At 43.5% G+C, this 23,244-nt stretch overlaps 1 protein-coding gene across 1 annotated transcript in view; it reads left to right on the forward strand.

Moving 5' to 3' along the window:
* The window catches only part of Usp40 (ubiquitin specific peptidase 40), a 61,664-nt gene that overhangs the window by 27,348 nt on the left and 11,072 nt on the right, over positions 1–23,244 (forward strand). The window contains exons 11-22 of the mRNA XM_048344506.1: positions 1,510–1,810; positions 3,786–3,867; positions 5,359–5,530; positions 7,675–7,759; positions 8,540–8,610; positions 9,433–9,755; positions 11,956–12,079; positions 13,967–14,024; positions 18,157–18,210; positions 19,197–19,285; positions 20,784–20,870; positions 22,271–22,307. Of these exons, the coding sequence (XP_048200463.1) occupies positions 1,510–1,810; positions 3,786–3,867; positions 5,359–5,530; positions 7,675–7,759; positions 8,540–8,610; positions 9,433–9,755; positions 11,956–12,079; positions 13,967–14,024; positions 18,157–18,210; positions 19,197–19,285; positions 20,784–20,870; positions 22,271–22,307 (1,483 nt within the window). The remainder of the gene's footprint in view (positions 1–1,509; positions 1,811–3,785; positions 3,868–5,358; positions 5,531–7,674; positions 7,760–8,539; positions 8,611–9,432; positions 9,756–11,955; positions 12,080–13,966; positions 14,025–18,156; positions 18,211–19,196; positions 19,286–20,783; positions 20,871–22,270; positions 22,308–23,244) is intronic.

Raw genomic sequence — 23,244 nt, forward strand, 5'->3', positions numbered from 1 at the left:
GCAGAAGTCACCTAACATCTCTTTGAATTATGCTTACTATTCATTACACCTGCCTTTGGGTACAAGTTCCACAGCTGTTCACAGTGTTTTATCTATAGGTTATTGCATTTATCAGGAGGGTTAGTCTAATGTAAACTCTGCCATTTCTAGGACCAAAAAACACAAGTTTGAGATTGAGAATTAATATTCAGTTATTAAACAAAGAAAAACAGCTGTTCAGAAAGTTTATCACTCAACACTTAGAAATGATTGAAATTTAGTTGTCCCTAAAACAAATTAGCTACAGGACTGTTTCAACATCTGTTCTCATAGCAATATTGACAGTATCCTTGGGTGGTCATATGGCCTAGGCTCTTTGTAATAAAATATTAGGGCTTCTTGTTGTTTTGTGTTTGCAGTGCTGTGCACATGGTGGGGCTTTGCACATGGCAGAGTGCGGTGCCAGTGACCTGCGTGTGATTAAAGAGCCGCCATTATCATAACTTACTTGGTTTTTTTCAAGATAAAATGAGAAAACCACCTTTCTCTGTTGAATGATGAAATAAGCCCCAAAAGCTTTTTGTTTGGGTTTGGCTTTTTGCCAGTCCTGGAGCTTGAACTCAGAGCATGGGCACTGTCCCTGAGCTTCTTTTGCTCAACCATTTGAGCCACAGTGGCACTTCTGGCTTTTTCTTAGTAGTTTATTGGCATATCGTGGCCTTTTCTTTCCAGCCTGGCTTTGACCTGTGATCCTCAGATCTCAACCTCCTGAGTAATTACAGAGGTGAGCCACCAGTGCCCCACTCTCAAGAGCTTTTGTTTATAAAATGTATTTGTGCAGAGGGAGAGAAGGGGCTACCAAGCTGCATAGAAGTTAGGGGAACAGGAGACCAGGACAGAAGCAGGTGGGGAAAGGCAGGTAAGCAGTGAGAAGGGTGAAGTTTTTGTTCTGTTTAGTTTTTTTAATCCAACTCCTTAGCAATTGTGACATTCGCCTTTGTGCTCTGGTTTCCTGATCTTTCCTGTCAGCTTCTAGAACAGACAGCACTGACTATCCTTAACATTTAAAAGGTCACTTAATGTAGTGTCAAAGTAAACTGCTTTTTAGATTGTGATTAACAGCATCTCCCTTGACACAGCTTTTAGTCTGTTTAACAGAGCACTCTGACTATCATTAAATGTTTATCATACATAGATGGATTTTTTTTTTTTTTACCTTGCAGGTTGGGCTAAGAATAAAGATGAAGGTTTAAAAAAAAAAAGAGGAAAGAAGGAAGAAAGGAAGGAAGGAAGGGTTTCAAAGTGGTAGAGCATTTGCTTATCAAGTTTATGGTAGAGAGAGAGAGAAAGAGAGAGTAAAAGAGGGAGGGGGGGAGGAGAGAGAAAGGAAGGAAAGAAGGGAGGGGGAGGAGAGGAGGGGAAGGGGAAAGGAAAGGGGAATGGGGGGAGGGAAAGAAAGAGAAAGGATTTTTTTAATCCTAATTCAAAAAGTTATTAACCTAATATTTGGTTTTTATTTGTTCTGTGTAGTTCTTACAGCTCCATTCTCAGATATTTCTGCTCAGCCCAGATGAAAGTACAGTTAGCCTCCTGAAGAACGGTTCTCTCCAGGCTGAGTCTAATTTCCAAAGACATGATCAACAGACTTTTCAGACACTGGCTTCAGAACGCCCAGGACTAAATGGTAGCCCCTCCTGTCCCCACTGGTTTGACATCAATGATTCCAAAGTGCAGCCAATCGAGGAGAAGGATATTACACAGCAGTTTCAGGGGAAAGAAAGTGCCTACATGCTGTTTTATCGGAAATCTCAGTTGCAGAGGCCCCCTGAAGGTATGGGAAGAGGGATGTTCCGGCTTGCTTCAGTTAATGACTTCAGAAGATAAACAGCAGATGCTCAGTGAATTTTATCCTTTTAAGACATTTAATCTGGGGACATTTTCAAATATTTTAAAGCTAAAGTTAGAAAGTGTATTTGTGCCAAATCTAACAGCTTGTCACTTTATAGAAATAGTATGTATCTATGATGATATTTTTCTCCCCTATAATATGAGCCCTTAGTTAGATTTTCGCAATGTTTGTGTTAGCATACAGTGTCCCAGTGTGCAAGCCAGGCTCTGTAACTCAGTATTGTTGTCTTTGAATTGTAAGTGATCAGGGTCTTATTCTTTTTCCCCTTTTACATTCCAGTTTCTTTTTTCTTTTCTCTTAAGATAATATTAGCAATTGAAATATCTTTGAAGCACTCTTTGGTTAATCTTCTAAGAGTCCTTAGCGTGTCGACTAACCATTTCAGACTAATAATAATAAAGAATATCATTTAATTGAAGCTATTAATGTGAGTAAATCAGTAAGACTTTCTGGTTACTTACCAAAGTCCACTCCAAAGCACAAAACCCTACTAGGAAGTTTGCTTAGATTGATATAGTATGATTAGAAATTAAGATAATATTACGAGGTCAAGCCTTCTGCTGACAAAAAAAAAATGTATAAAGTACAGTATTTATATTAAGGCAGAAAAGACCTTGCTAAGCTTAAAAGCAAAGAAAGAAAAAAATTAAGGAAAAGTGATATAAATGTTAAGCAGAACTGAAAGGCACATAACCAGCTAGTATAAAACAGCTGACATTACATTTACTTCTCCTATCTGAAGTATGATCTTGTTATATCCTGTGGCACTCACTAGTAAGTTGGGGAAATGATAAAAATAAGGGATATTCAAAATAAGAAACTACTATTTCTTCAATAATTAAGAAAAACACTTGGGCTGGGGATATAGCCTAGTGGCAAGAGTGCCTGCCTCGGATACACGAGGCCCTAGGTTCGATTCCCCAGCACCACATATACAGAAAACGGCCAGAAGCGGCGCTGTGGCTCAAGTGGCAGAGTGCTAGCCTTGAGCGGGAAGAAGCCAGGGACAGTGCTCAGGCCCTGAGTCCAAGGCCCAGGACTGGCCAAAAAAAAAAAAAGAAAAGAAAAAAAGAAAAACACTTGATTTGCAACAGCAGTGAGATGCTGTCTTTTCCTACATAGTCAAGTGTTTCTACAAATCTGATTCTCAACAGTTGACTCCTCTGTCATAGCTAGCAGGTGTGGAAACTAATACAGCCAGTGATTATACCTTTTAAACCAGTAATTCTACTTCCACAAGTTTGTCTTACACAAGTAAGTCAACTGGGGGTACAGCAAAACCGCAGAGGATGCCCCTGGCATACACAAAGCTCTGGGTTCTAATCTCCAGCACACACACACAAAAAACCAACCCAGAGAGAGAGAAATCAGAACTATTTATGAAAATCTATGTTCCAAGATGTGCTTTGCCATTATTTTATATTCATACCTGTTTAGAAATCACTCTAAAGCTAAACAGAAAACAGTTAGTTAGGTTATGCTACCTCCAGATTGTACTGATGTGCAATAATTTGTTGAAATCTGTGGAGAAATACAATATATACAATGAAAAAGCAAATTACAGATTTGCTGACTATATTCCCAGCTGTTTTTAGAGTAAGTTTTGTGTGAGTTTGATATTGGGAATGAAATGATATAAAGTATCTGCTACACTTGTAAAAAATAATTTCCAGAATGTTTACAGTTGCTAATTGTGATATTTGTAATCAGGACAAAAATAATTACATTCCCTTTTTAAAAGTATACTTATAGGAAATTGAAAAAAAGAAAAGAAATAACCAACCTTTTGGGGGTTGGAGGAGTGGCCCCACTGGTAGAGCCTGACCCAATGGGTGAAAGCCTTTCAGGAACTCAATTTCATTTAGTAGCACAAGTTAATGAAAAGTTTCATTCACAGCTCGAGCTAATCCGAGATACAGGGTTCCATGCCACTTGCTGAAGGAAATGGATGCGGCCAACACTGAACTGCAACTGAAAAGGTAATTTTAAATTCATTTGGAGTTTGAATAGTTTTCTGGAATGCAGAATTAATTAATTTAGGCCATAAGCATTTAATAATGAGAATTTAAGAGGAAAAAGATCATCGGGTAGTTAATTCCAGCCTCTGTTTGGCTGCTGAATTTTTAGGTTAGGTCATCATTTACTTTGCAATTATCCTTATCTGTGAGAGTGAGTAAATGGTGACATAGAAAATGGCCCATGCTAAGGAAAATTCAAAGACTAAAAAACATGGAGCACACAATTATGCTATATCCTGACCTGGCCTGCTTGCTTTCTTGGGTACAAAGAGAGCTCATCAGTAAAATCCTCCCTTGTTTTCAAGTAGTTGTGTTCATCTGACATGTGACATGGGCCAATTTTCAAAGGAAAGGAAATAGGAAGTTTGTAAACTACTGAGTGTGATGTCAGTCTTGGCCAAATCCTGGCATGAGAACCTGGCGACCTCAGTGTTCTCTTTGGGAACTAACCTTGGGCCCTGGAGAACTGATGGGCCTTTCTGCTCTCTAGCAGGGTCACTAGGGCATTGGGTTAGGGAAAGGTATGTTTGCATGGCCTCCTGTGGACTCCAGGGGCCGACTATGTGGCAAGGATGTGTTAAGCATTTGTATGATGGAGTTGGAGCAGGAAACAAAAAGATCAGGAACATTGACTGGCACACTGGGATCAAAGGAACTATCCACAAAAGACAAGATACTGGAACAACTAAAAAAAAATGGAATAAATGGAATAAAACATCTTAAGTGCAAAAAATGGCCCGCAGATCTGAATTAGTTGATATTTAAAAACAATGAATAATAATAACCTGAGAGGTTTTTGTCAGCTCATACTAAGATTCTTAATGTGGCCATCAAAAAAAAAAAAGACTGATACTTTTTATTGATCACATTAATAGAATTGTATCTGAAATACTAAGTCATGGTGACCACCCACTCCAACTCTATGCCAGTCAAACTGCCTAGGGGAACAAGTTTGGTACCTAGCATGGAGTCAGAGGGTTGGATGACACTCCATGTTACTAAGGTCTTGGAGCCTGGACAATAGGCACTCAAAGGGGTCTTGCTAATGACTGCAAATACTATTGGGAGCGCCTGGGAGGTACAGTGAAAGTTGGGATGCTGTAGAAGTTGAAAGACCTGCTTCTAAAAGAATTATTTAAGCAAGTGCTATTTGTCCATAACTAGCTACATTTTGTCCCTTGCTGCAATGTACTCCAGGATCAGAGGACTCTAGGTGTCAGCACTTGCTCAGACAATTGTAGTTAACATCGTAGTTTTCCTTTGGAATTCATGGTGCCCGGAGTGAATGCTTGCTATGCACTAAAAAGCTTAAAGTGAGTCATTTTGACAGAAGAAAAGGATATTACTAAGGTGGAATGCAGAACACATTAGTATTGTCAAGTAAATATGTTGGTGTAAGATGAACAGTGTCTTTATAAAAACATACACATGTATTTTTATGTTTCTCTACAGAACAGAGTGTGATTCTGCGAGCAATAATTTTGAATTGCATCTCCACCTGGGCCCTCATTATCGTTTCTGCAATGGGGCCCTGCACCCAGGAATCTCGCAGGAAGAGAGCGTGTGGGATTTGACTTTTGATAAAAGAAAAACTTTAGGAGATCTCCGGCAGTCAATATTTCAGGTAATTTTGTCTTATTTCCTCTTGACAAAAGCATTAGTGTGCATCTCAAGCTGGCAATCTCCCTTTCAACTTACTTAGGTTACAACTTTTTTCAATTATTTAGGAAAATTGTGCTGATTTATAGCAGGGTGAACCAGGCCTTCCCCCCTGACTCCCAAGCCTGAAAAAAAAAAAAAAAGATATGACCATGTCCCCCGGCAGGCCTCAAACTCATGATCCTCCTGCCCCAGCTTCTTGATACTGGTTGGTACCTTTCTCCCAGCACTTACGAGTCTTCTGGGCAGGTGTTCCTGCTCACTTTCCCAACAGCTTTTCAGGTGGAGAATCAGGCCTGGCATGCTTTGTTCAGCAGGGCAGACAATTTAGACTTATCACTTATTTGAAAGATAAATGAAACAAAATTTGTTTTCAGAGGAATCAAGAGCATGAAATTGAGTGTGTCGCATAAAACCAAGAATCACTAACTAAAAGCACTAATCTTGCTTCCTCAGTGTAGAATAACATTTATTAATGAAATTCTGTTTTCAGCCAAGTGCCAGTGGCTCACGCCTGTAATCCTAGCTACTTGGGAAACTGAGATCTGAGGATCACAGTCCAAAGCCAGCCTAGGCAGGGAAGTCTGAGATTCATACTAACCACCAAAAAGCTGGAAATAGAACGGTGGCTCAAATGGTAGAGTGCTAAGCTTGAGCAAAAAAGCTTATAGACAGTACCAGGCCCTAGATCAGGTTCAAGTTCAAGCCCCAGGGCTGGCACAAAGAAAAAAAAATCTGTTTTCTTCCCTTTCCTTTCCATTTTGCACTTGTGGGCATCAAACCCAGGGCTTCACACATGCAAGGGAAGCTCTCAGCACCAAGCAACACCTGAGCTGTAAGATTCATTGATAATTTATCGAGCTGTTTCAGTGATGATAGCAGTAGAACATATGTCTTGTTTTACTCATAGTGCTTTTGTATAAACTTAGCTATCTTATTCTTCAACCTCATGAGGATATACTGACTCCATTTTGAGGAGGAATATTGTGACTTAAAGGACCTAGCACTGCCCAGGCTCGGGCGTCTAGTTATTGGTGGCACAAGGCCCAGCCTTAGCTGCCACCTCCATCTGTGTTCTCTCTTCAGTCGTACTTCTTCATCCCACACCATTTCCCAGTAGGGCGCATTAGCTCTGAGGGCAGGGTGTCCCTTTCTATGTGTTTTCTGCGGTGGGAGATCAGCCTCTAGTTCCTGAGGCACGGTGTGGGCTGGAGCCCGCGCTGCCTTCCCTCAGCAGTGCTCATTTTAAAAGTCAGTGTTCTTAGCTGGGTTCCAGTGGCTCAGGCCTGTAACCATAGCTACGCAGGAGGCTGAGGTCCGAGAATTGCAGGTACAAGCCAGCCTAGGCAGGGATGTCTGTGAGACTCCGATCTCTAACCGTGAAAAGGCTGGAAATGGAGCTGTGGCTCAAGTGGGCAGAAAAGCTTAGGACAATGTCTAGGCCCTGAGTTCAAGCCCTAATACTGTCACAAAACAACAACAAAACCCGAAGTGCTCTCAGGGGCAGAAATTTAGAGGCTAGCTTGCCTGAGCTTGCTTCTTGGTAAAAATGGTCTTTTCATCAATTAAGTAGAATTGTTTAGAAAGTGGTTATGCTATGTATGCTTCTGTCAGTAATAAATGTGGTTAACCGTACTTCCTCTTTTCTTTTCCTCCCTTTCCTTTCTCCCTTTCTTCCCTATTTTCTTCCCTCTCTCCCTTCCTTTTTTTTTCTTTGTGCCAGTCCTGGGGCTTGAACTTGAACCTGATCTAGGGCCTGGTACTGTCTGTAAGCTTTTCTGCTCAAGCTTAGCACTCTACCATTTGAGCCACCGTTCTATTTCCAGCTTTTTGGTGGTTAGTATGAATCTCACAGACTTCCCTGCCTAGGCTGGCTTTGAACCAGGATCCTCAGATCTCAGCCTCCTGAGTAGCTGGGATCAGAGGCTTGAGCCACTGGTGCCCAGCTTGATTACCGTCTTAGAGTTTGATTTATTTAATGAGTGGTGTCTTCGTCTAAATTTGGTGTTGGTTAGGCATGGGGTGTTCATGTGCTGTGGGTAGAACCTAGAAGTATGCTAGTCCAGGGTAACTCTGTGTTGTCCTCTCTCCTTCCCTGACATCCTTCAGCTGTTGCAGTTTTGGGAAGGAGACATGGTTCTTAGTGTGGCAAAGAGTGTACCAGCAGGACTTCATATTTACCAGACCCTGGATGGTAAGAGCAGCCTGAAATCCCTGCATCCATCTGCAGTTCTATCCACGCACCCATCCACCTTGACCTTCTTAGTATGTGAGCAGTGAAGGAGAAGTCTGTCATCCAGCCTCACACAGAAATGGTCTTTATTTTTAGAAACTAAAGCCACCTTTCTACCGCACACATTTAAATGCTTGTTTTATTTGTATCAGCACAAATTATTGAACACATGGTTTAAAACCATTTGAGTCTTATTTATGTGGCTTGATTTTTCTGCTCAACTCCCAGCTTCAGATTTTGCTACAAGACACAGAAAAGTACGTATGTCCTTGAAATAATACCAAAGATAACAGTAGTAGCAGCGGTAACATTTATTCTGTGGTTCACTGTGTCAAATATTAATGCTGGTGTTGTGCTAATTTATCTCATTTGATTTGCAAAACAATCCATTATGCCCATTTCATAAGTAAGAAATGGAACCGTGAGGTCCGGGAGCACCGCACCCGCAGCAGGGAGGGATGGGCAGGGCGCCATTAGGGTGTGGGTGGCTCCTTCTCTCGTCGCTGGCCCGGTGCCGACTTCTGGCCTGGGCTGGGTGCGTGAAGCTGTGTGTTGGCATCAGATTGAAGCAGACACAAGAGAAGATGAGATCTGTAGGATGAAATAATTAGTGCTTGTGCCCTTCCTTAATAAGGGTGCCTTCTCAAAGGTTTAAGTGTCGACCTCTTTCCTTACCTAACTTATCTTTGACGCTCCTGAAGAATATCTCCTCTTTAATCGGTGGTAATGTCATTATTCTAGGCGATGAACTGACACTCTGTGAAGCTGACATTGCTGATGGGGAAGACATCTTTGTATGGAATGGAGTGGAGGTAAAAACAAAATTACTCAAGAAATACGTTATAGGACACTCAGCATGTAATTAGACTTTAGAAACCTGCTGAAATGAAGGTTCAGTACATTTTAGGCAGAGTCAGGTTGTATGCGAAAGAGATATTTGTGGCTCAACTAGATATCACGGCTCAGGCCTATAATCCTAACTACTCGGGAAGCAGAGAGAGGAAGACTGTGACTTGACAGCTCTCCTCAGCATAAGAAGCTGGGTGTGGTAATGCAAGCCTGTTGAGCCAGCTGTGAGGGATACGTGGGGGGGGGGGGGGGGGCGGCGCAGGCGGGGAGGGTCGGGGTCCAGACCGGTCCAAGCACAAACGCAAGAGCCTGTTCAAAAACCTAAGTAAAGCAGAATCTGCTGGGGAGCGGAGCTCACATGGGAGAGTCAGAGTTGTGGGCCCCGAGTTCAAACCCCAGTACCACAAGAAAGAGGGAGAAATGTCCTGGCACCTCCATTGTGTGAGGGAGTGGAGAGTCAGTGTCCTTGATGGGAGTGGGCTGTGGGCGTCGGGAAGGGAAGCACGGCCGAGGCAGGGGACCCGAGGGGCCAGGGCCATACAGACGGTACAGCCTCTCTGGTTGCTCCTCCTCTCAGTGTCTCATATCCTGTACAGACAGCTCCTTTCTCTCCCAAGAAAATATGAGTAAGAGGATATTTCCAAATAAAATCCAAATGGCTCCTCTGATATGTGTGAAACTTTGATTTTGCTTGGGGAAAAAAATGAGGGCCATTTTAGGATCATGGTGCTGGTTTCCTGTGGCAAATGTAACCTGTGCTGGTGGTGGTCTCCATGTCGCCGCAGGTTGGTGGAGTCCGGATCCAGACTGGTGCGGACTGCGAGCCTCTGCTGATCCGTGTTCTTCATCCGGAGCCCTGCGGGGAAGGAGAGGCGCATGGGCAGTTGGTGGAGACCCCACACGTCTTCCCAGCGAATGCGGAAATAGGAACTGTGATCACTGCCTTGGCCATGCCAGTCGGCGTCCTCCTCGTCAACCTTGCCGAGCCTGCCAAGGAAGAGTGCTGGACTGCCATTCCCCAGGAAGACTTGAAGAAGACATTCCGAGAGCGTGGGCTTGGAAATGGAAGCGCAGTCCTACTTCAGCATTCCCACAGTGCCGAAAGCAGGTAACGTGCTGAAAAGAGAAGAGGGGAGAGAGAATTCCTAAAGCTAATTTAATCACAGTACCATCCAAAAGAAGTCAGAGGCTTTACTTTAATGGTAAGAGTTAAATTGTCTTTATTTCTAGCGTCATGTTCTAAATATTGTATGTGCAAATGTTTTAGGTTATGCACTTTAGAGAAAAAAGTTGGGTAGTGAATTTTTTGTGCATAAATATAAAGTAATAATGATAAAGTAATGTAAGTGTCTCTCATTCTATTGAGTAGTGCTAATTAAGCTGGCTCTAAAGCACAATCCTATCAGATGAATTTCATTTAGCACCAGTTATGAAACGAAAGGCATATTTTCACAAAGGAAGTTCCTAAAATTCTTCATGAGGAAAAAATTAAGACTGTGTCTTGATGGGGTTTTTTTTGTTTGTTTTTTTTCCAGTCCTGGGCCTTGGACTCAGGGCCTGAGCTCTGTCCCTGGCTTCTTTTTGCTCAAAGCCAGCACTCGGCCACCTGAGCCACAGCACCACTTCCGGCCATTCTCTGTATATGTGGTGCTGAGGAATCGAACCCAGGGCCCCATGTATACGAGGCAGGCACTCTTGCCACTAGGCCATATCCCCAGCCTGTCTTGATGTTTTGTTAAGAGATTCCCACAGGCAACTCGCCTTCCCTGTGGCCCTTTTTGAACTCTTGGGTGCCCCTCCCCCAGTCGCCAATTGGGGCCGCTGCTGAGTCCCACGGTGACATCTGAAGCTCAGAAGCGCCTCCCCACTGTCACCGTGGGCGTGACAGCACATTTCCCAGTGTGTGATAGCTGAGATGAATGCTCGCACAGGGACTTGTACTAGCCCATTTCCTCTCCTATCTTTAGAAAGATTTTGTTAGAACAAAATACTGCCAGCACCTAATATTAAAAAAAAAAAATAGGACTGGAAATGTGGCTTAGCAGTAGAGTGCTTGCGTAGCATGCACGAAGCCCTGGGTTCGATTCCTCAGCACCACATACACAGAAAAAGCCAGAAGTGGCGCTGTGGCTCAAGTGGCAGAGTGCTAGCCTTGAGCAAAAGAAGCTCAGGGACAGTACGCAGGCCCCGAGTTCAAGCCCCAGGACTGGCGATAAATAAATAAAATAAAACTAATGACAATGCAGATGTGCAGCGTATACAATGATCCACATGATACCCCGAGACATGGCACTTCTGTGCAGTCTGCACAACTGCACACAGCTGCCTGGTTACAAACAAACTCTGGATCCTAAAGAGTAGTATTCTTTTAAAGATCCCTTAGTTCTCAAAGTAGACTCCATGGTCTGCTTCCTAACACCATCCTGAAAAAAAAGTCAAGCACTGGTGGCTCACATCTGTAATCCTAGCTGCCTAACAGGTGAGGATCACAGTTTTAGGCAAAAAGTTCATGAGACCCCATCTCAGTCAATAGCTGGACACAGTGTATATTCCTATTATCACAGCTATATGGGGAGTGTGAATTCAGAAGAATGCAGGGAAGTGGTGCTGTGGCTCGAAGTGGTAAAGCATTAACCTTGAGCTGAAGAGCTCAGAAACAGCACTCAGGCCCAGAGTTCAAGCCCCACAACTGACAAAAAAAAAAAAAAAAAGAAGAATTCAAGCAAAAAAGCTTGTGAGACTTCATCTTCGAAGCTGAGCATGGTGGGATGTACTTGTCATCCAACTGTGGCAGGAAGCATTAACAGGAGACGCATAGTCCAGGCAGGCTTGGGAAAAGCGCAGGACCAGACCCTATCTCAAAAAGAACCAGGGCAAAAAATGCTGGAGGTATAGCTCATATGTTAGAGTGCCTGCCTACAAAAATAATAATGATTGGTCTAGGAATATGGCCTAGTGGTAGAGTGCTTGCCTCGTATGCATGAAGCCCTGGGTTCGATTCCCCAGCACCACGTATAGAGAAAAGGCCAGAAGTGGCGCTGTGGCTCAAGTGGTAGAGTGCTAGCCTTGAGCAAAAAGAAGCCAGAGACAGTGCTCAGGCCCTGAGTCCAAGGCCCAGGACTGGCAAAAATAATAAAATAATGACGATGATAATGACAGTTGAATGATTGAACAGATAGCTAACATTCATAGAGATAATTTATCAAAATATAGTCATGATTAGTCACTTACTCTACAATTGCCAGTTTTTTAATCCCAAAAGTGCCATGTAAAGACACTTTTATAGGTGCTTTTCCCTTTACCTACAGTCTGTTGTCCAGACAAGGGAAATGGATTGCTGATGTGGAGGACCGCAACTGGCTTCAAGTTAAAAATTTTTGTCAGTCTGAATCTGAAGAGAACCAAGTGAAAATAGCCGCAACGGGTAACACAGTGAGTAGGAGATCTTTACTTTAGATGACAGTCTGCCAACAAAATTTTCATTCAGAAAGCCAGTTAGTCTTTCAGAACAGTTGTCTCAATAGACTTCCAAATCTTGAGGAATCTACTGCTTATTTTTAACATTTGATTGCTGCTTATTTATCTCTATTAGCACTTGGCTTATTTCTTTTTTTTAATAATTTATTTATTAATTAAAGAAAAATTTTTTGACAAGGTGTTGTACAAAAGGGGTACAGTTACATAGTAGGGCAGTGTGTACATTTCTTGTGATATCTTACACCCTGTTTTTCTTTCCCTTCTCTAGGTCAGATAGACATATATACAATATACAATGTACCAAGAACATATACAGTAGCCACGTGGCCTAGGCCAAAGGAAATTCGCCTAGGGCTTTAAATGTATTGTCGACAATAGACAATATGTCGACAATAGTCTTATATGAACGCATATACATAGCTTTTGAGCTATTGTGATCCACTGAGAGGTCAATTTTTGACCTTTATATGTTGAGTAGTTGTTTGGTTTTAGTTACATAATGTAGGATCGCTGACCCAAACCTGTGGGAAATACCATTTGACAAGAAGCTTTTGGTTTCACAGACCTGGTCTCTACTGTCTCCCCCTCCCCCCACTTAACAGCCATATATCAGAGAGATCATGCCCCTTTGTTTTCTGTGTTCTGAGCTTGTCTTGCTCAACATTATTTGCTCAAGCTCTGACCATTTCCCTGCGAATACTAATATTTCACCATTTCTAATTGCTATGTAGTATTCCATTGTGTATAGGTACCATATTTTTTGGATCCATTCATCTGTGGAGGGGCATCTGGGTTGTTTCCATATTTTGGCTATTGTGAATTAGCACTTGGCTTATTTCAAGACAATATATGTCTTTAAAAGCACCTAATTCTAAAGCCAAGAATTAGAATGTAATACTTACCTAGTACAGTCATGCAATCCTTTAACTTTAGCAAACATAAAGTGCTGTTTCCGAGGGTCTCTTTGAACTAAATGTGAATGTGAGTAAAGAGGACCTGTATTGCTTTGCTTTTGTATTTTGTGGGGTTTTGTTTCTGTTTTTTACTTATCTTAAATTGCTTTACAATGTATACTCTTATACATAAAGCCAAGTACTCTTAAAAGAGATTCCTTGGTTCCATTTGGAACTCATTTCCATAAGCATTATCTCAGGAGACATCTTTTGATACTTCTTTAGTCCCAGTGTATTAAGTTTTTTTTCTGTAACAAGTGAAAAGAAACTTACTAAAACATTGTTTGTTTAATTTGTATCAACATTAAATTTCTCAGGGTGCACTGATGTTTGTTGATACACTTAGAGGCACAGTTGAGATCAGTCTCCGGAGGCTAGTCCTGCCCCTGGGTGGGAACAAAGATGGAGTCTGCCTCTGTCTGGCATGGTGAGGGTGCTTCTGTGAGTCAGTAGATGACCCCTGAGTTTCCATCTTACACCCTAGAGAAACTGGCCTGAACCAGGCCACAAAAGGAAGCTACCAGAAATGAAGTGGTATAGCTAGAAACTGTAGTGGCTAGGACTGCTGTTGGGCACTTTCATTCCGTGTGATGCCCTGTCCCCATCACAGAGCAGTGGATGCTTGCCTCGCTTTCCCTTGCTCTTGTCATGGGCATCTGGATGCTCCGCCCCCTGTGGTCCAGCCAGAATGTGGCTGTGGCTTTCCATAGATGGCTTTCTTGTCCCAGCTGACATCAGTTTAGCTATCAGCTCAATAATCTATGTTGAATTTTTGCCTTTGACCTTATAGAAGAACTTAAGGAATAAGGAGAGAAAGGTTTTCAGGTAGGAAAAACGTGCACACATTGACGGTCTTCATTTGCATCATTACTTTATTTCTCTATTTTAGGTGGTGTTTGATATTCGAATTAAAGCCATACAGGAATTAAAATTAATGAAGGATTTAGGTAATCATTTATATTTGGTGTTTGGTTTTTGGCTTAATGTAGATTTGGATTCTTACTGAAAAAAAAATATATATATATATACACCCGTGTGTGTGTGTGTGTATATGTGTGTATATATATATATTTTTTGTGGGGTTTTGTTTCTGTTTTTTACTTATCTTAAATTGCTTTACAATGTATACTCTTATACATAAAGCCAAGTACTCTTAAAAGAGATTCCTTGGTTCCATTTGGAACTCGTTTCCATAAGCATTATATATATGTGTATATATATATATATTATGTATATAATATATATACATATATACACACATACATGTATATATGCATATATATCTTGTTCAGTAGTGTATATATATATATATATATACACACATACATATGGGAAAGTACAAAGAATAAGAAGATCTCATGTGCTTGCCACTCATAAATGTTAATATTTTATTATGTGTTTGTCTTTGTTTGAAGGATTTTGAATGTTCCCTTGGGCCTGTTTTCTCTAGCCACTCAGGCCCCATCAGAGTGTCTTATTTGGGTGTATATTTGTGCCATACTGCATGCTGTTCTTACATCTATGTTTATATTTTTATTCTCACACAAGTTGTACCATAGTAACAGTCAGTATTTTGAGCTCAGTATTCACTCAGTATTATATTTTCTTTAATGGCTTTGTTGTGATTTATTTATCTACCTTTTTTTTTTTGTCAGTCATGGGGTTTAAACTCAGGGCCTGGGCACTGTCCCTGAGCTTTTCTGCTCAAGACTAGTGCTCTACCACTTTGAGCCACAGCTCTACTTGGTTGGATTTTCTGGTAGTTAATTAGTGATAAGCATCTCATGCATTTCCTGCCTGGGCTGGCTTTGAACCAAGATCCTGGATCTCAGCCTCCTGAGTAGCTGGGATTTACAGGTGTGAGTCACCACCACCTGGCAAGATGTAATTTAGATAACATATAAATCACTTATCTTTATATAATTCAGTAATTATCACTAAATGTATAAAAGTGCACACCATTACCACACTCTAGTTTTAGAACATTTCTACCACTCCAGAAAGATCCCCTCAGTGCCAAGCTGAGCCCCTGGCACAGCTGATCTACTTTCTATGACTGTAGACCTGATGCATTCAACGCCTCATACCAACGGGACCATACAGCATGTATTCTTGTCTAGCTTCCTTCTTTTCTGAGAACATTACCCGTTAGTGTTTATCAATATATATATTTTTCCTTTTTACTGCTGATATGTCCCCAGCTGATGGACACTTGGACTTTTCACACTTTTAGAACAATGCTGTTGCATACATCACATGTAAGTCTGTGTGGTTGTGTTTTCCATTCTCTTGAGTAGATGTATGCAATGTTAGAATCAGTAAATCAAGTGGAAAATTTATGTTTAACTCTCTAAGAAACCGCTTACTATTTTCCAAAGTGACAGAGTAATATATAGCCCTCCTTGTCTGTGCTTCATCCTTGTCCATGTTTGTGATTATCTTTTTAAAATATCCATTCTAGTGAATGCATATCTCAAAGTCATACAGAACTCATACAATTCCATTGTATTTTTATCTACAAAATGGACAAACAAAATAGACATTGAGGAAGTGGTGCTATGGCTCAAGTGGTGGAGTGCTAGCCTTGAGCTGAAGAGCTCAGGGACAGTGCTCAGGCCCAGAGTTCAAGCCCCATAACGGACAAAAAAAAAAAAAAAGCAAAATTCACAAAGTGGACACTGAATTTATAAAATACCATGCAATATCAGGAACATACTTATCATGTAAGTTATACACTTAAAAAAAACAAGTTGGGTGTCAGTGTCGCAGCCTATAATCCTAACTACTCAGGAGACTGAGATCTGAGGATCGTGATTCAAAGCCAGTCCAGCAGGAAAGTCCATGAGACATTCATCTCCAATTTACCACAGAAAACTGGAAGTGGCACTGTGGCTCAAAGCGGTAGAGCGCTCGCCTTGAGTGAGAAAGCTCAGGGACAGCAGCCAGGCCCTGAATTTAAGCCTCATTACTGATGAGAGAGAGAGAGAGAGAGAGAGAGAGAGAGAGATCCTAGAAAATATGCTGCAAGAAATTACAGTTGTGCTAGGCACTTGGCGGCTCTGAAATGCCACCTCTCCTTTTATCCCCGACCACACCATCTCAGTTCATCTGTGTTTCACAGTCACACCCGGTTCTTTCCCGTCATAGCACTTACTGTAGTAACTCCTTTTAATTTGTGTCATTGCCCTCACCTCTTCCATTGTACGAGACTATGGGAGAATGGAGTACATGGCTGCAATTCTTACCTCACTAACACAGTTTCTTGTACAGTATCCTGCATGTAGAACATACCCAAAACGTGTTCATTGGATGAAAATTAAAATATTTGGGTTTTGTTTTTGCGATGGAGGCAAGGTGGGATATCTTGCTTTGTTGCCTAGACTGGCCTGAGACTCCTAGGTTCAAGTGATCTTGCCTTAGTCTCCCAGATAGCTAGGGCTACAGATAGGAAGCACCATACTCAGCTGAAAGTAAAAAGATTTTAAGAACACAGTATTTTAAGTGTTCCTTTTAGGCCAAAGGACTCCTTTTATAAACTATTATAGTTCGCAAGACATTTTTATTAGAACGATATACCATATTCATATTATTGTCGTAGAAGATACTGAACTCAAGAAGCTCAGGGAGAGATTCTGCTCCAGTCTAATAACCGTAGAACTGTTAGGCCTGTGCTGTTCTTGCCAATTCAAACGCCTCCTCTCCACAGTCCATGTCAGAATAGCTTGAACTATAAACACTGAGTACTCCTTCCCCCACTCAGGAATCTGCATGTTCAGAAATAGTCAATTCTGCCCCAAATTCCTTGGCTATGCATAAAATCACCCTACAGTTGAAATATAAGAAGACTTGGACTATGCATGAATCTCATCAGCATTGTTTAGTGAGATAACAATGGATCCCAGCCACAGTGTGCTGCGAGTCAATGAACCGGCTACCCACCAGCCGGCCCTGCACAGGTCAGCCTCAGTAAACACACGCCATGGCTGGCGTCCTCTGTGGGCCTCTTACACAGCTCAGCACACACATCGCACATGTGTAGTTGTGATGCCTCCTTTCCTCCATCACGTGCGTGTGGTGCAATGTGTTAGAAGAATGTGCAGTAGAAACAGTGTTGGCCAAGGTAGAAAACACCCACACAGGTAGACGTGTAAGAAGCTGGCGAAGCGGCTGCTATCTCCAGGGAAGTAGACACTTGTGTCACTCAAGAGAGAACTTCCCGAAGGTGCCCTAACCCACACGAGGTGGAGGAGGCGGCAACGGTAAAAACACCCAAAGAAATGACCCTGATGGCCTCCATGAAGGTGCCGTTAAAGACCTGGCATGAAAGGGGCTGTCAGAGGTAGTTCGTGACATTGAGGGCACAAAAGGTCACGCCGGAAGCTGATCTGAGCCCAGAGGAAGGAGGAGCCCTTGCCGGGAAAAAGGCCTGCCCCATGCCATCCATGGTGGCATGAGGAAAAGCCAGCCCTTCCTAGCCTATGCTTGGTACGCACTCTGCCTGGACAAGACACCCAGTTCTTAGCCTCTGGTGTTTTAAATAAGTGGGTCATTTACTGCTTTGTTCTTTACTTTCATATCTCTCTCTCTATATATATATATATATATGTATCTATATATATCTATATCTATCTATAGATATATATATATATTTAGAGAATTGTGACAAAAAAACTTAGAAGTCATAGACCAATTGTGATTATACACACACACACATACACACACACACACACACACACACACATACTCTCTCTCTCTCTCTCTGGCTAAAATTGTATATTTACAGCTTAACTGTGCAGAGTGCAAACTGCTCAGACTTGGTTTTGGTTCTTGTGGTGGTTTTCACTGTTGGGAGGGGGAGTTCTCAGTTGCAGCTCACTGTGGGGCTGGCTTGTGGTCCTCCTGCCTCAGCCTCCTGAGTGCTGGGATTACGGGATCACAGGTGTATGCCGCCGCGGATACCTGTAATCAGCTGGAGCTGATTTTTTTTTTAGCCTATTGCATCTTCCTTCTAATTAGCAGAGTAGAGCATTCCTCAGTGTTCTTCTATTAGTGCCCTAACCAGCTTCTTCTTCTTTGTAGCTGAGAACAGTTGCTTGAGACCTATTGACAGGAACGGGAAGCTTCTTTGTCCAGGTAAATCTTTGTGACAGCTTCCAAGAGTGAATAACTGCTCAGATAATCCATCTTTCTTAACACCATTGCCTTAAATAATGGTTTCCAATACCAAATGTGCTTAAATGACCTTTAGGAAACTGGTTTGTGAGCATATTTCATCTGGACTCCCATAGCAACCCCGTCGCTGGAACGAAGCACTCACCTGACTTGCCAGCCTTGCTTTGTGCCAGCCTAGCTGTGTCTTTTTAGCTTATTTCCTAGGCTCCTCTGCCTGTTTTACTCATCTTATAGTCATGCCAGTCATGGACATCTTTGGTTCTCACCTCCGAAACACATCTTGTCATCACATCTGATTAGTCATGGAGACGAATTATTGTTGGCGGTCTCTATTGTAACTTCAAAGGTCTATCATGGGTGCTTTTGTTGTTTTTAGCATAGGGTTTGCTTTTTGCTTAGGCCAGCCTGGACCGTGATCCTCCTATTTATAATTCCCGTTTAGCTGAGGTGATAGGCACATGCTACTGAACCTAGCTTTTTATTGGCATTTTGCAAACTTTTTTGCCTGTGCTGGCATCAATCACAATTCTCCCAATCTCATCCTGCCAAGTAGTAGAAATACAAGTGTGAGCCATCACAGCTAGCTGGCTTCTTTCTTAACTTTTTGGGAGGGTAGTATGTGAAAATCTGTTAGTGTAGCATTGCTAGGGATGCAACCCAGGGCCTTGCCTTGGACATGCTAAGCACATGCTCTACCATGGAGTGACAAGCTAGTCCCTCTTAATTTTTTTTTTTCCTGTTCTTGGCTTTCTATAATCTAAGAACTGGCCTCCAGCTCCCTTGCTGGCCCCAAATTCACAGTCCGGTCTCAGCTTCCCGAGTGCTTGCAGTCATGCTTCCTGATTCCATGACCTTCCTGATTGTCAAAGGAAGACTACCTTCAGTCTGTCGTTTGGCAGAGGGAGGCGGGATTGGAAGCACTCACGTGTTGCCGCATGTCTTTGCAGTGCCAGACAAGGCCACCTTGAAGGAGGCAGAGGTGAGGATGGGGAGCCCACTGGCGCTGTGTCTTGGAAAAGCACCGACTCCCTCTCAGGTATGATTAGGGCACCTCCAGAAATGCTCCTGTCTCTAAAGGTTTTCCTCCATCTTGCCCTGAAGTTGTATGTTAGGAATGTGCCGGTGTTGCTCTCTACCTAAATGCGTGATCCTGCTAGACCCTTATGCATGAGGTTCCTTTTCTCTAAGAATCCGTGGGTAAGAGTTATCTGTAAGGCTGCGTGACCACAAGAGCGAGAATTCCATAGATCCCGAAGAGCACGTCCAGATGTGCGCAGTTACGGCACGCACTTCTGATGGTTATGACCTCCCGCAGTTGTAGCCAGCAATGCTGCTGTTTGCTCTTTCGTGCTGCTAAAGATAATTTAACAGTGAGTGACATTGCACGTGTACTGAAATACTGGTTTTGAACTTAAAATTATTCTCTGCAACAACATGATACTTTCACAGCAGCTGTCCTTTCTCATTGTCCGTCGGGATTCATTTTCAATACCCCAGGGGCAATCCTTGCTGGAAGCCCTACCTAATTAGTAAACTTTTATTACAGTCCCAAAGTCACCATAGCAGCCTTACTGTCACTGTGTCAAGGCAAGGTAGGCTTGCCACCTGCCCCTCCAATGTGCTTCCCTGAGCTCTAGCAAACAGCAGTGCAGGACAAGCTGGGAGGAAGGCAGCCATGAGCAGTGAGGCCGGAATTAGTGAGAGAGCAAGAGAATGAGGACATTTGCATTTTTCCTCTGGAGTCTTAGGAATTATAATATGTGAAATCCTTAAATCGAAAATGCTATAAAACCAGGCATGGTGGCACATGTCTGTAATCCCAGCACTTAGGAGGTAGAGGTTCAGCTTGGTGTGCTTTGCAAGTTTGAGGCCAGTGTGGTGTGTCTAGCAGAGCCCTGAAAACAAGAGGACAAAAAAAGCAGTGCTCTGCTTCAGAAGGAAAGAGAGGAGAAATCGCCCCACGTGGCTCTGAGAAAAGACCCCACTGTGCAGCCGATTGGAGGGAGGGGACTTCTGTCCTGGTGAGAGCTGTTTCTATCTTTATAACATCCTCACGGGCCATGCAGCATCACCAGCGCTGGACTGCGCGCGTCTTTGCCCCGGCCGCCTCCTGTGCCTTCCACGGCCAGGGCCAGGACGGGCGCATAGGCAAGGGACTGCTATCTGGGAGAGGTTTACCAGGAGTAACGCCTTGGCGAGGAGGCATTTTCTATTTCTCAGCAGGTGAGGTTCCTGCTTCAATTGTGACACTGGACGTAGTCTTGTTTTTACGTGCTTTGGGGGTCTTGCTGGTTCATGCAGTATTGGGAACAAACGCATGGCCTTGAGCCTACTGCACCCGCACCCTGGGTTTTAATCATTTTTAATATCTTATTAATATTTACTTTGTGGGAGTAAATCATACATGCATAGAAACTCAGGGCCTCGGGGCATGGTTCAAGCACTCTGGCACTGCAAAAAAAAAAAAAAAAAAAGTTGGTTGGTTTTTTTTTAATTCAGGGTAAGTTTCATTCACACTTCTGCTTTGCCCTTAGCTGTTCCTGTTTTTTGCTCTGGGGTCTGACATTCAGCCGGGTATAGAAATGGAGGTCATAGTAGAAGAAACGCGCTCTGTGAGAGACGTAAGTGATTCCCTCTTTTGCTGGCTGTGACACTGGCGTGGGGTGCAGGGGTGGCCGAGGCTGGCCTCTGGAGATGCTGGGGGTGGGTTTCCATAGCGCACCTCCAAGAATTGCAAGTACTCATCAGAGAGCGCGGGCCAGGAGCTTGAACTCTGGAAGACCTACTGGGATTCTTAAACTAGATTACCATTGCATTTTGCCTCATTTGGTCATAAATAATACTGTTCTCTTGCCTGTATTGAGGGCATCATGCTTACTAGACACACACTCTGCCACAGAGACATGCCTCCAGCCCTGGTTTGTGCTGGTTATTTTTGAGATAAGCTCTCGTTTCCTGCCCAGGTTTGCCTGAGCTGCAGTCCTTAGGCCTCCTGTAGTTGTCAGGTAGAGGAGGCGGCGCTGTGGCTCAAGTGGCAGAGCGCTAGCCTTGAGCTGAAGAGCTCAGGGACAGCGCCCAGGCCCAGAGTTCAAGTCCTACGACTAAACAAAAAAAAATGTGTAGTTGTCAGGTTGATAGGTGCATTACCACATCCAGATTCCCTCCACTGACATGGAGTCCTGGGGACTTTTCTGCCTGGATTTGCCAGATCAGTGATCTTCCCGAACACAGCCTCCCGGGTAGCTCAGAATGTCCCAGATCAGTGATCCCCTGAACACAGCCCTCCCGGGTAGCTCAGGATGTCCCAGATCAGTGATCTCCTGAACACAGCCCTCCCGGGTAGCTCAGGATGTCCCAGATCAGTGATCTCCTGAACACAGCCTCCCGGGTAGCTCAGGATGTCCCAGATCAGTGATCTCCTGAACACAGCCTCCCGGGTAGCTCAGGATGTCCCAGATCAGTGATCTCCTGAACACAGCCTCCCGGGTAGCTCAGGATGTCCCAGATCAGTGATCTCCTGAACACAGCCCTCCCGGGTAGCTCAGGATGTCCCAGATCAGTGATCTCCTGAACACAGCCTCCCGGGTAGCTCAGGATGTCCCAGATCAGTGATCTCCTGAACACAGCCTCCCGGGTAGCTCAGGATGTCCCAGATCAGTGATCTCCTGAACACAGCCTCCCGGGTAGCTCAGGATGTCAGATCAGTGATCCCCTGAACACAGGGGTAGCTCAGGATGTCCCATGCACACCATTGCACTGCACTGTGGTTTGGATCAGGGTCCAGCAAACTTCTGTGACCAGGCTGGCCTCAAATTTACAATCTTCCCATTTTTCAATTTCCTAAATAACTAGGATAACAGACATCACTCCGTCCCCCTGCACTCTACACACACACACACACGCATGCACACACACACGCGCGCGCACACACGCACAGGCTTGCTTGATTCCTTGGGAAAAAGGTATTTCTCATACTGTAACTCAGAAACAGAAAGCTAATGGTGCACATAATTTTTTGCAGTGTTTAAAGATAATGCTGAAGAAATCGGGTCTGTCAGGTAAGTTATTTCCTATGACATAATCATGTTTTAATCTTATCTGCATTCTTAAGCCTAATGAAAACGTTTCAGGCTTCTTTCTTTTTGAGACAGGCTCTCTCTATGTAGCCCAGACTGATCCATCTCTAGCTCACGAGCCTCCTGCCTCAGCCTGTCAAGGTCTGAGACTACATCTGCTCAGCTGCTTTTTCAGACTTTCTTCTTTCCTGGGGCTGTGGGGAGAAGTATAGACTGGGGGCCAAAAAGTTACTTTCTATATTGCCCTAGTGGATTGTTTCCTTACCCGTAAACTAAAAAGAAAAGTAATGACCGATGAAGTCTAAATAAGGATCATCTAGGTAGGATCCAGTAGATAAAAGAAAGACAAAAGATGTATGGCACTCCTAAGTACCTAGGTCTTTCACTAACTTTTAAAATCATGAATTGAGAATTTCAGTGCATCCTGTTTCGTGTCAGTGTCTTTGTATTGTAGATTAGGAAATGTACTAGGATGAGAACTCGAGGTCCAGGGTAATTTCATGATCTCAGTGCAGTTGGTGGCCCCGTGCTGCTGTCTGTAGCGCCCTCTGCTGGCCTCACACTGCGTTAACACGGAGGCCAGCTTCCATACCTGGAAGGGGAAGTTAGCCTTTGGCAGTGTGCCTGCCGGTGGGGGGGGGGGGGGGGGGAAGGGGGGCATGGCCGTCCCTCTGTCCCCCCACCCCAGCCATTCCCACTGGCAGCCAAGGACCCTCAGCCTGCTTGCTCGGAGGCTGGCCAGCAGCCACTGTCTCCGCCCAGCGCCTCACCACCATGCTGGGCTGGGCTCGGAGGATTTAGAGCAACGTGTGCGTGCTTTCTACAAGTGCTTACATTAGTTTTTAAATGTAGTTTTGTAAATCTCACTGTATTTAAAACTAGAACTAGTGACTAGAGAGGATCCACAAGGAAGGGTACA

This window comes from Perognathus longimembris, chromosome 4 (assembly GCF_023159225.1).
Source record: "Perognathus longimembris pacificus isolate PPM17 chromosome 4, ASM2315922v1, whole genome shotgun sequence".
Lineage (NCBI taxonomy): Eukaryota > Metazoa > Chordata > Mammalia > Rodentia > Heteromyidae > Perognathus > Perognathus longimembris.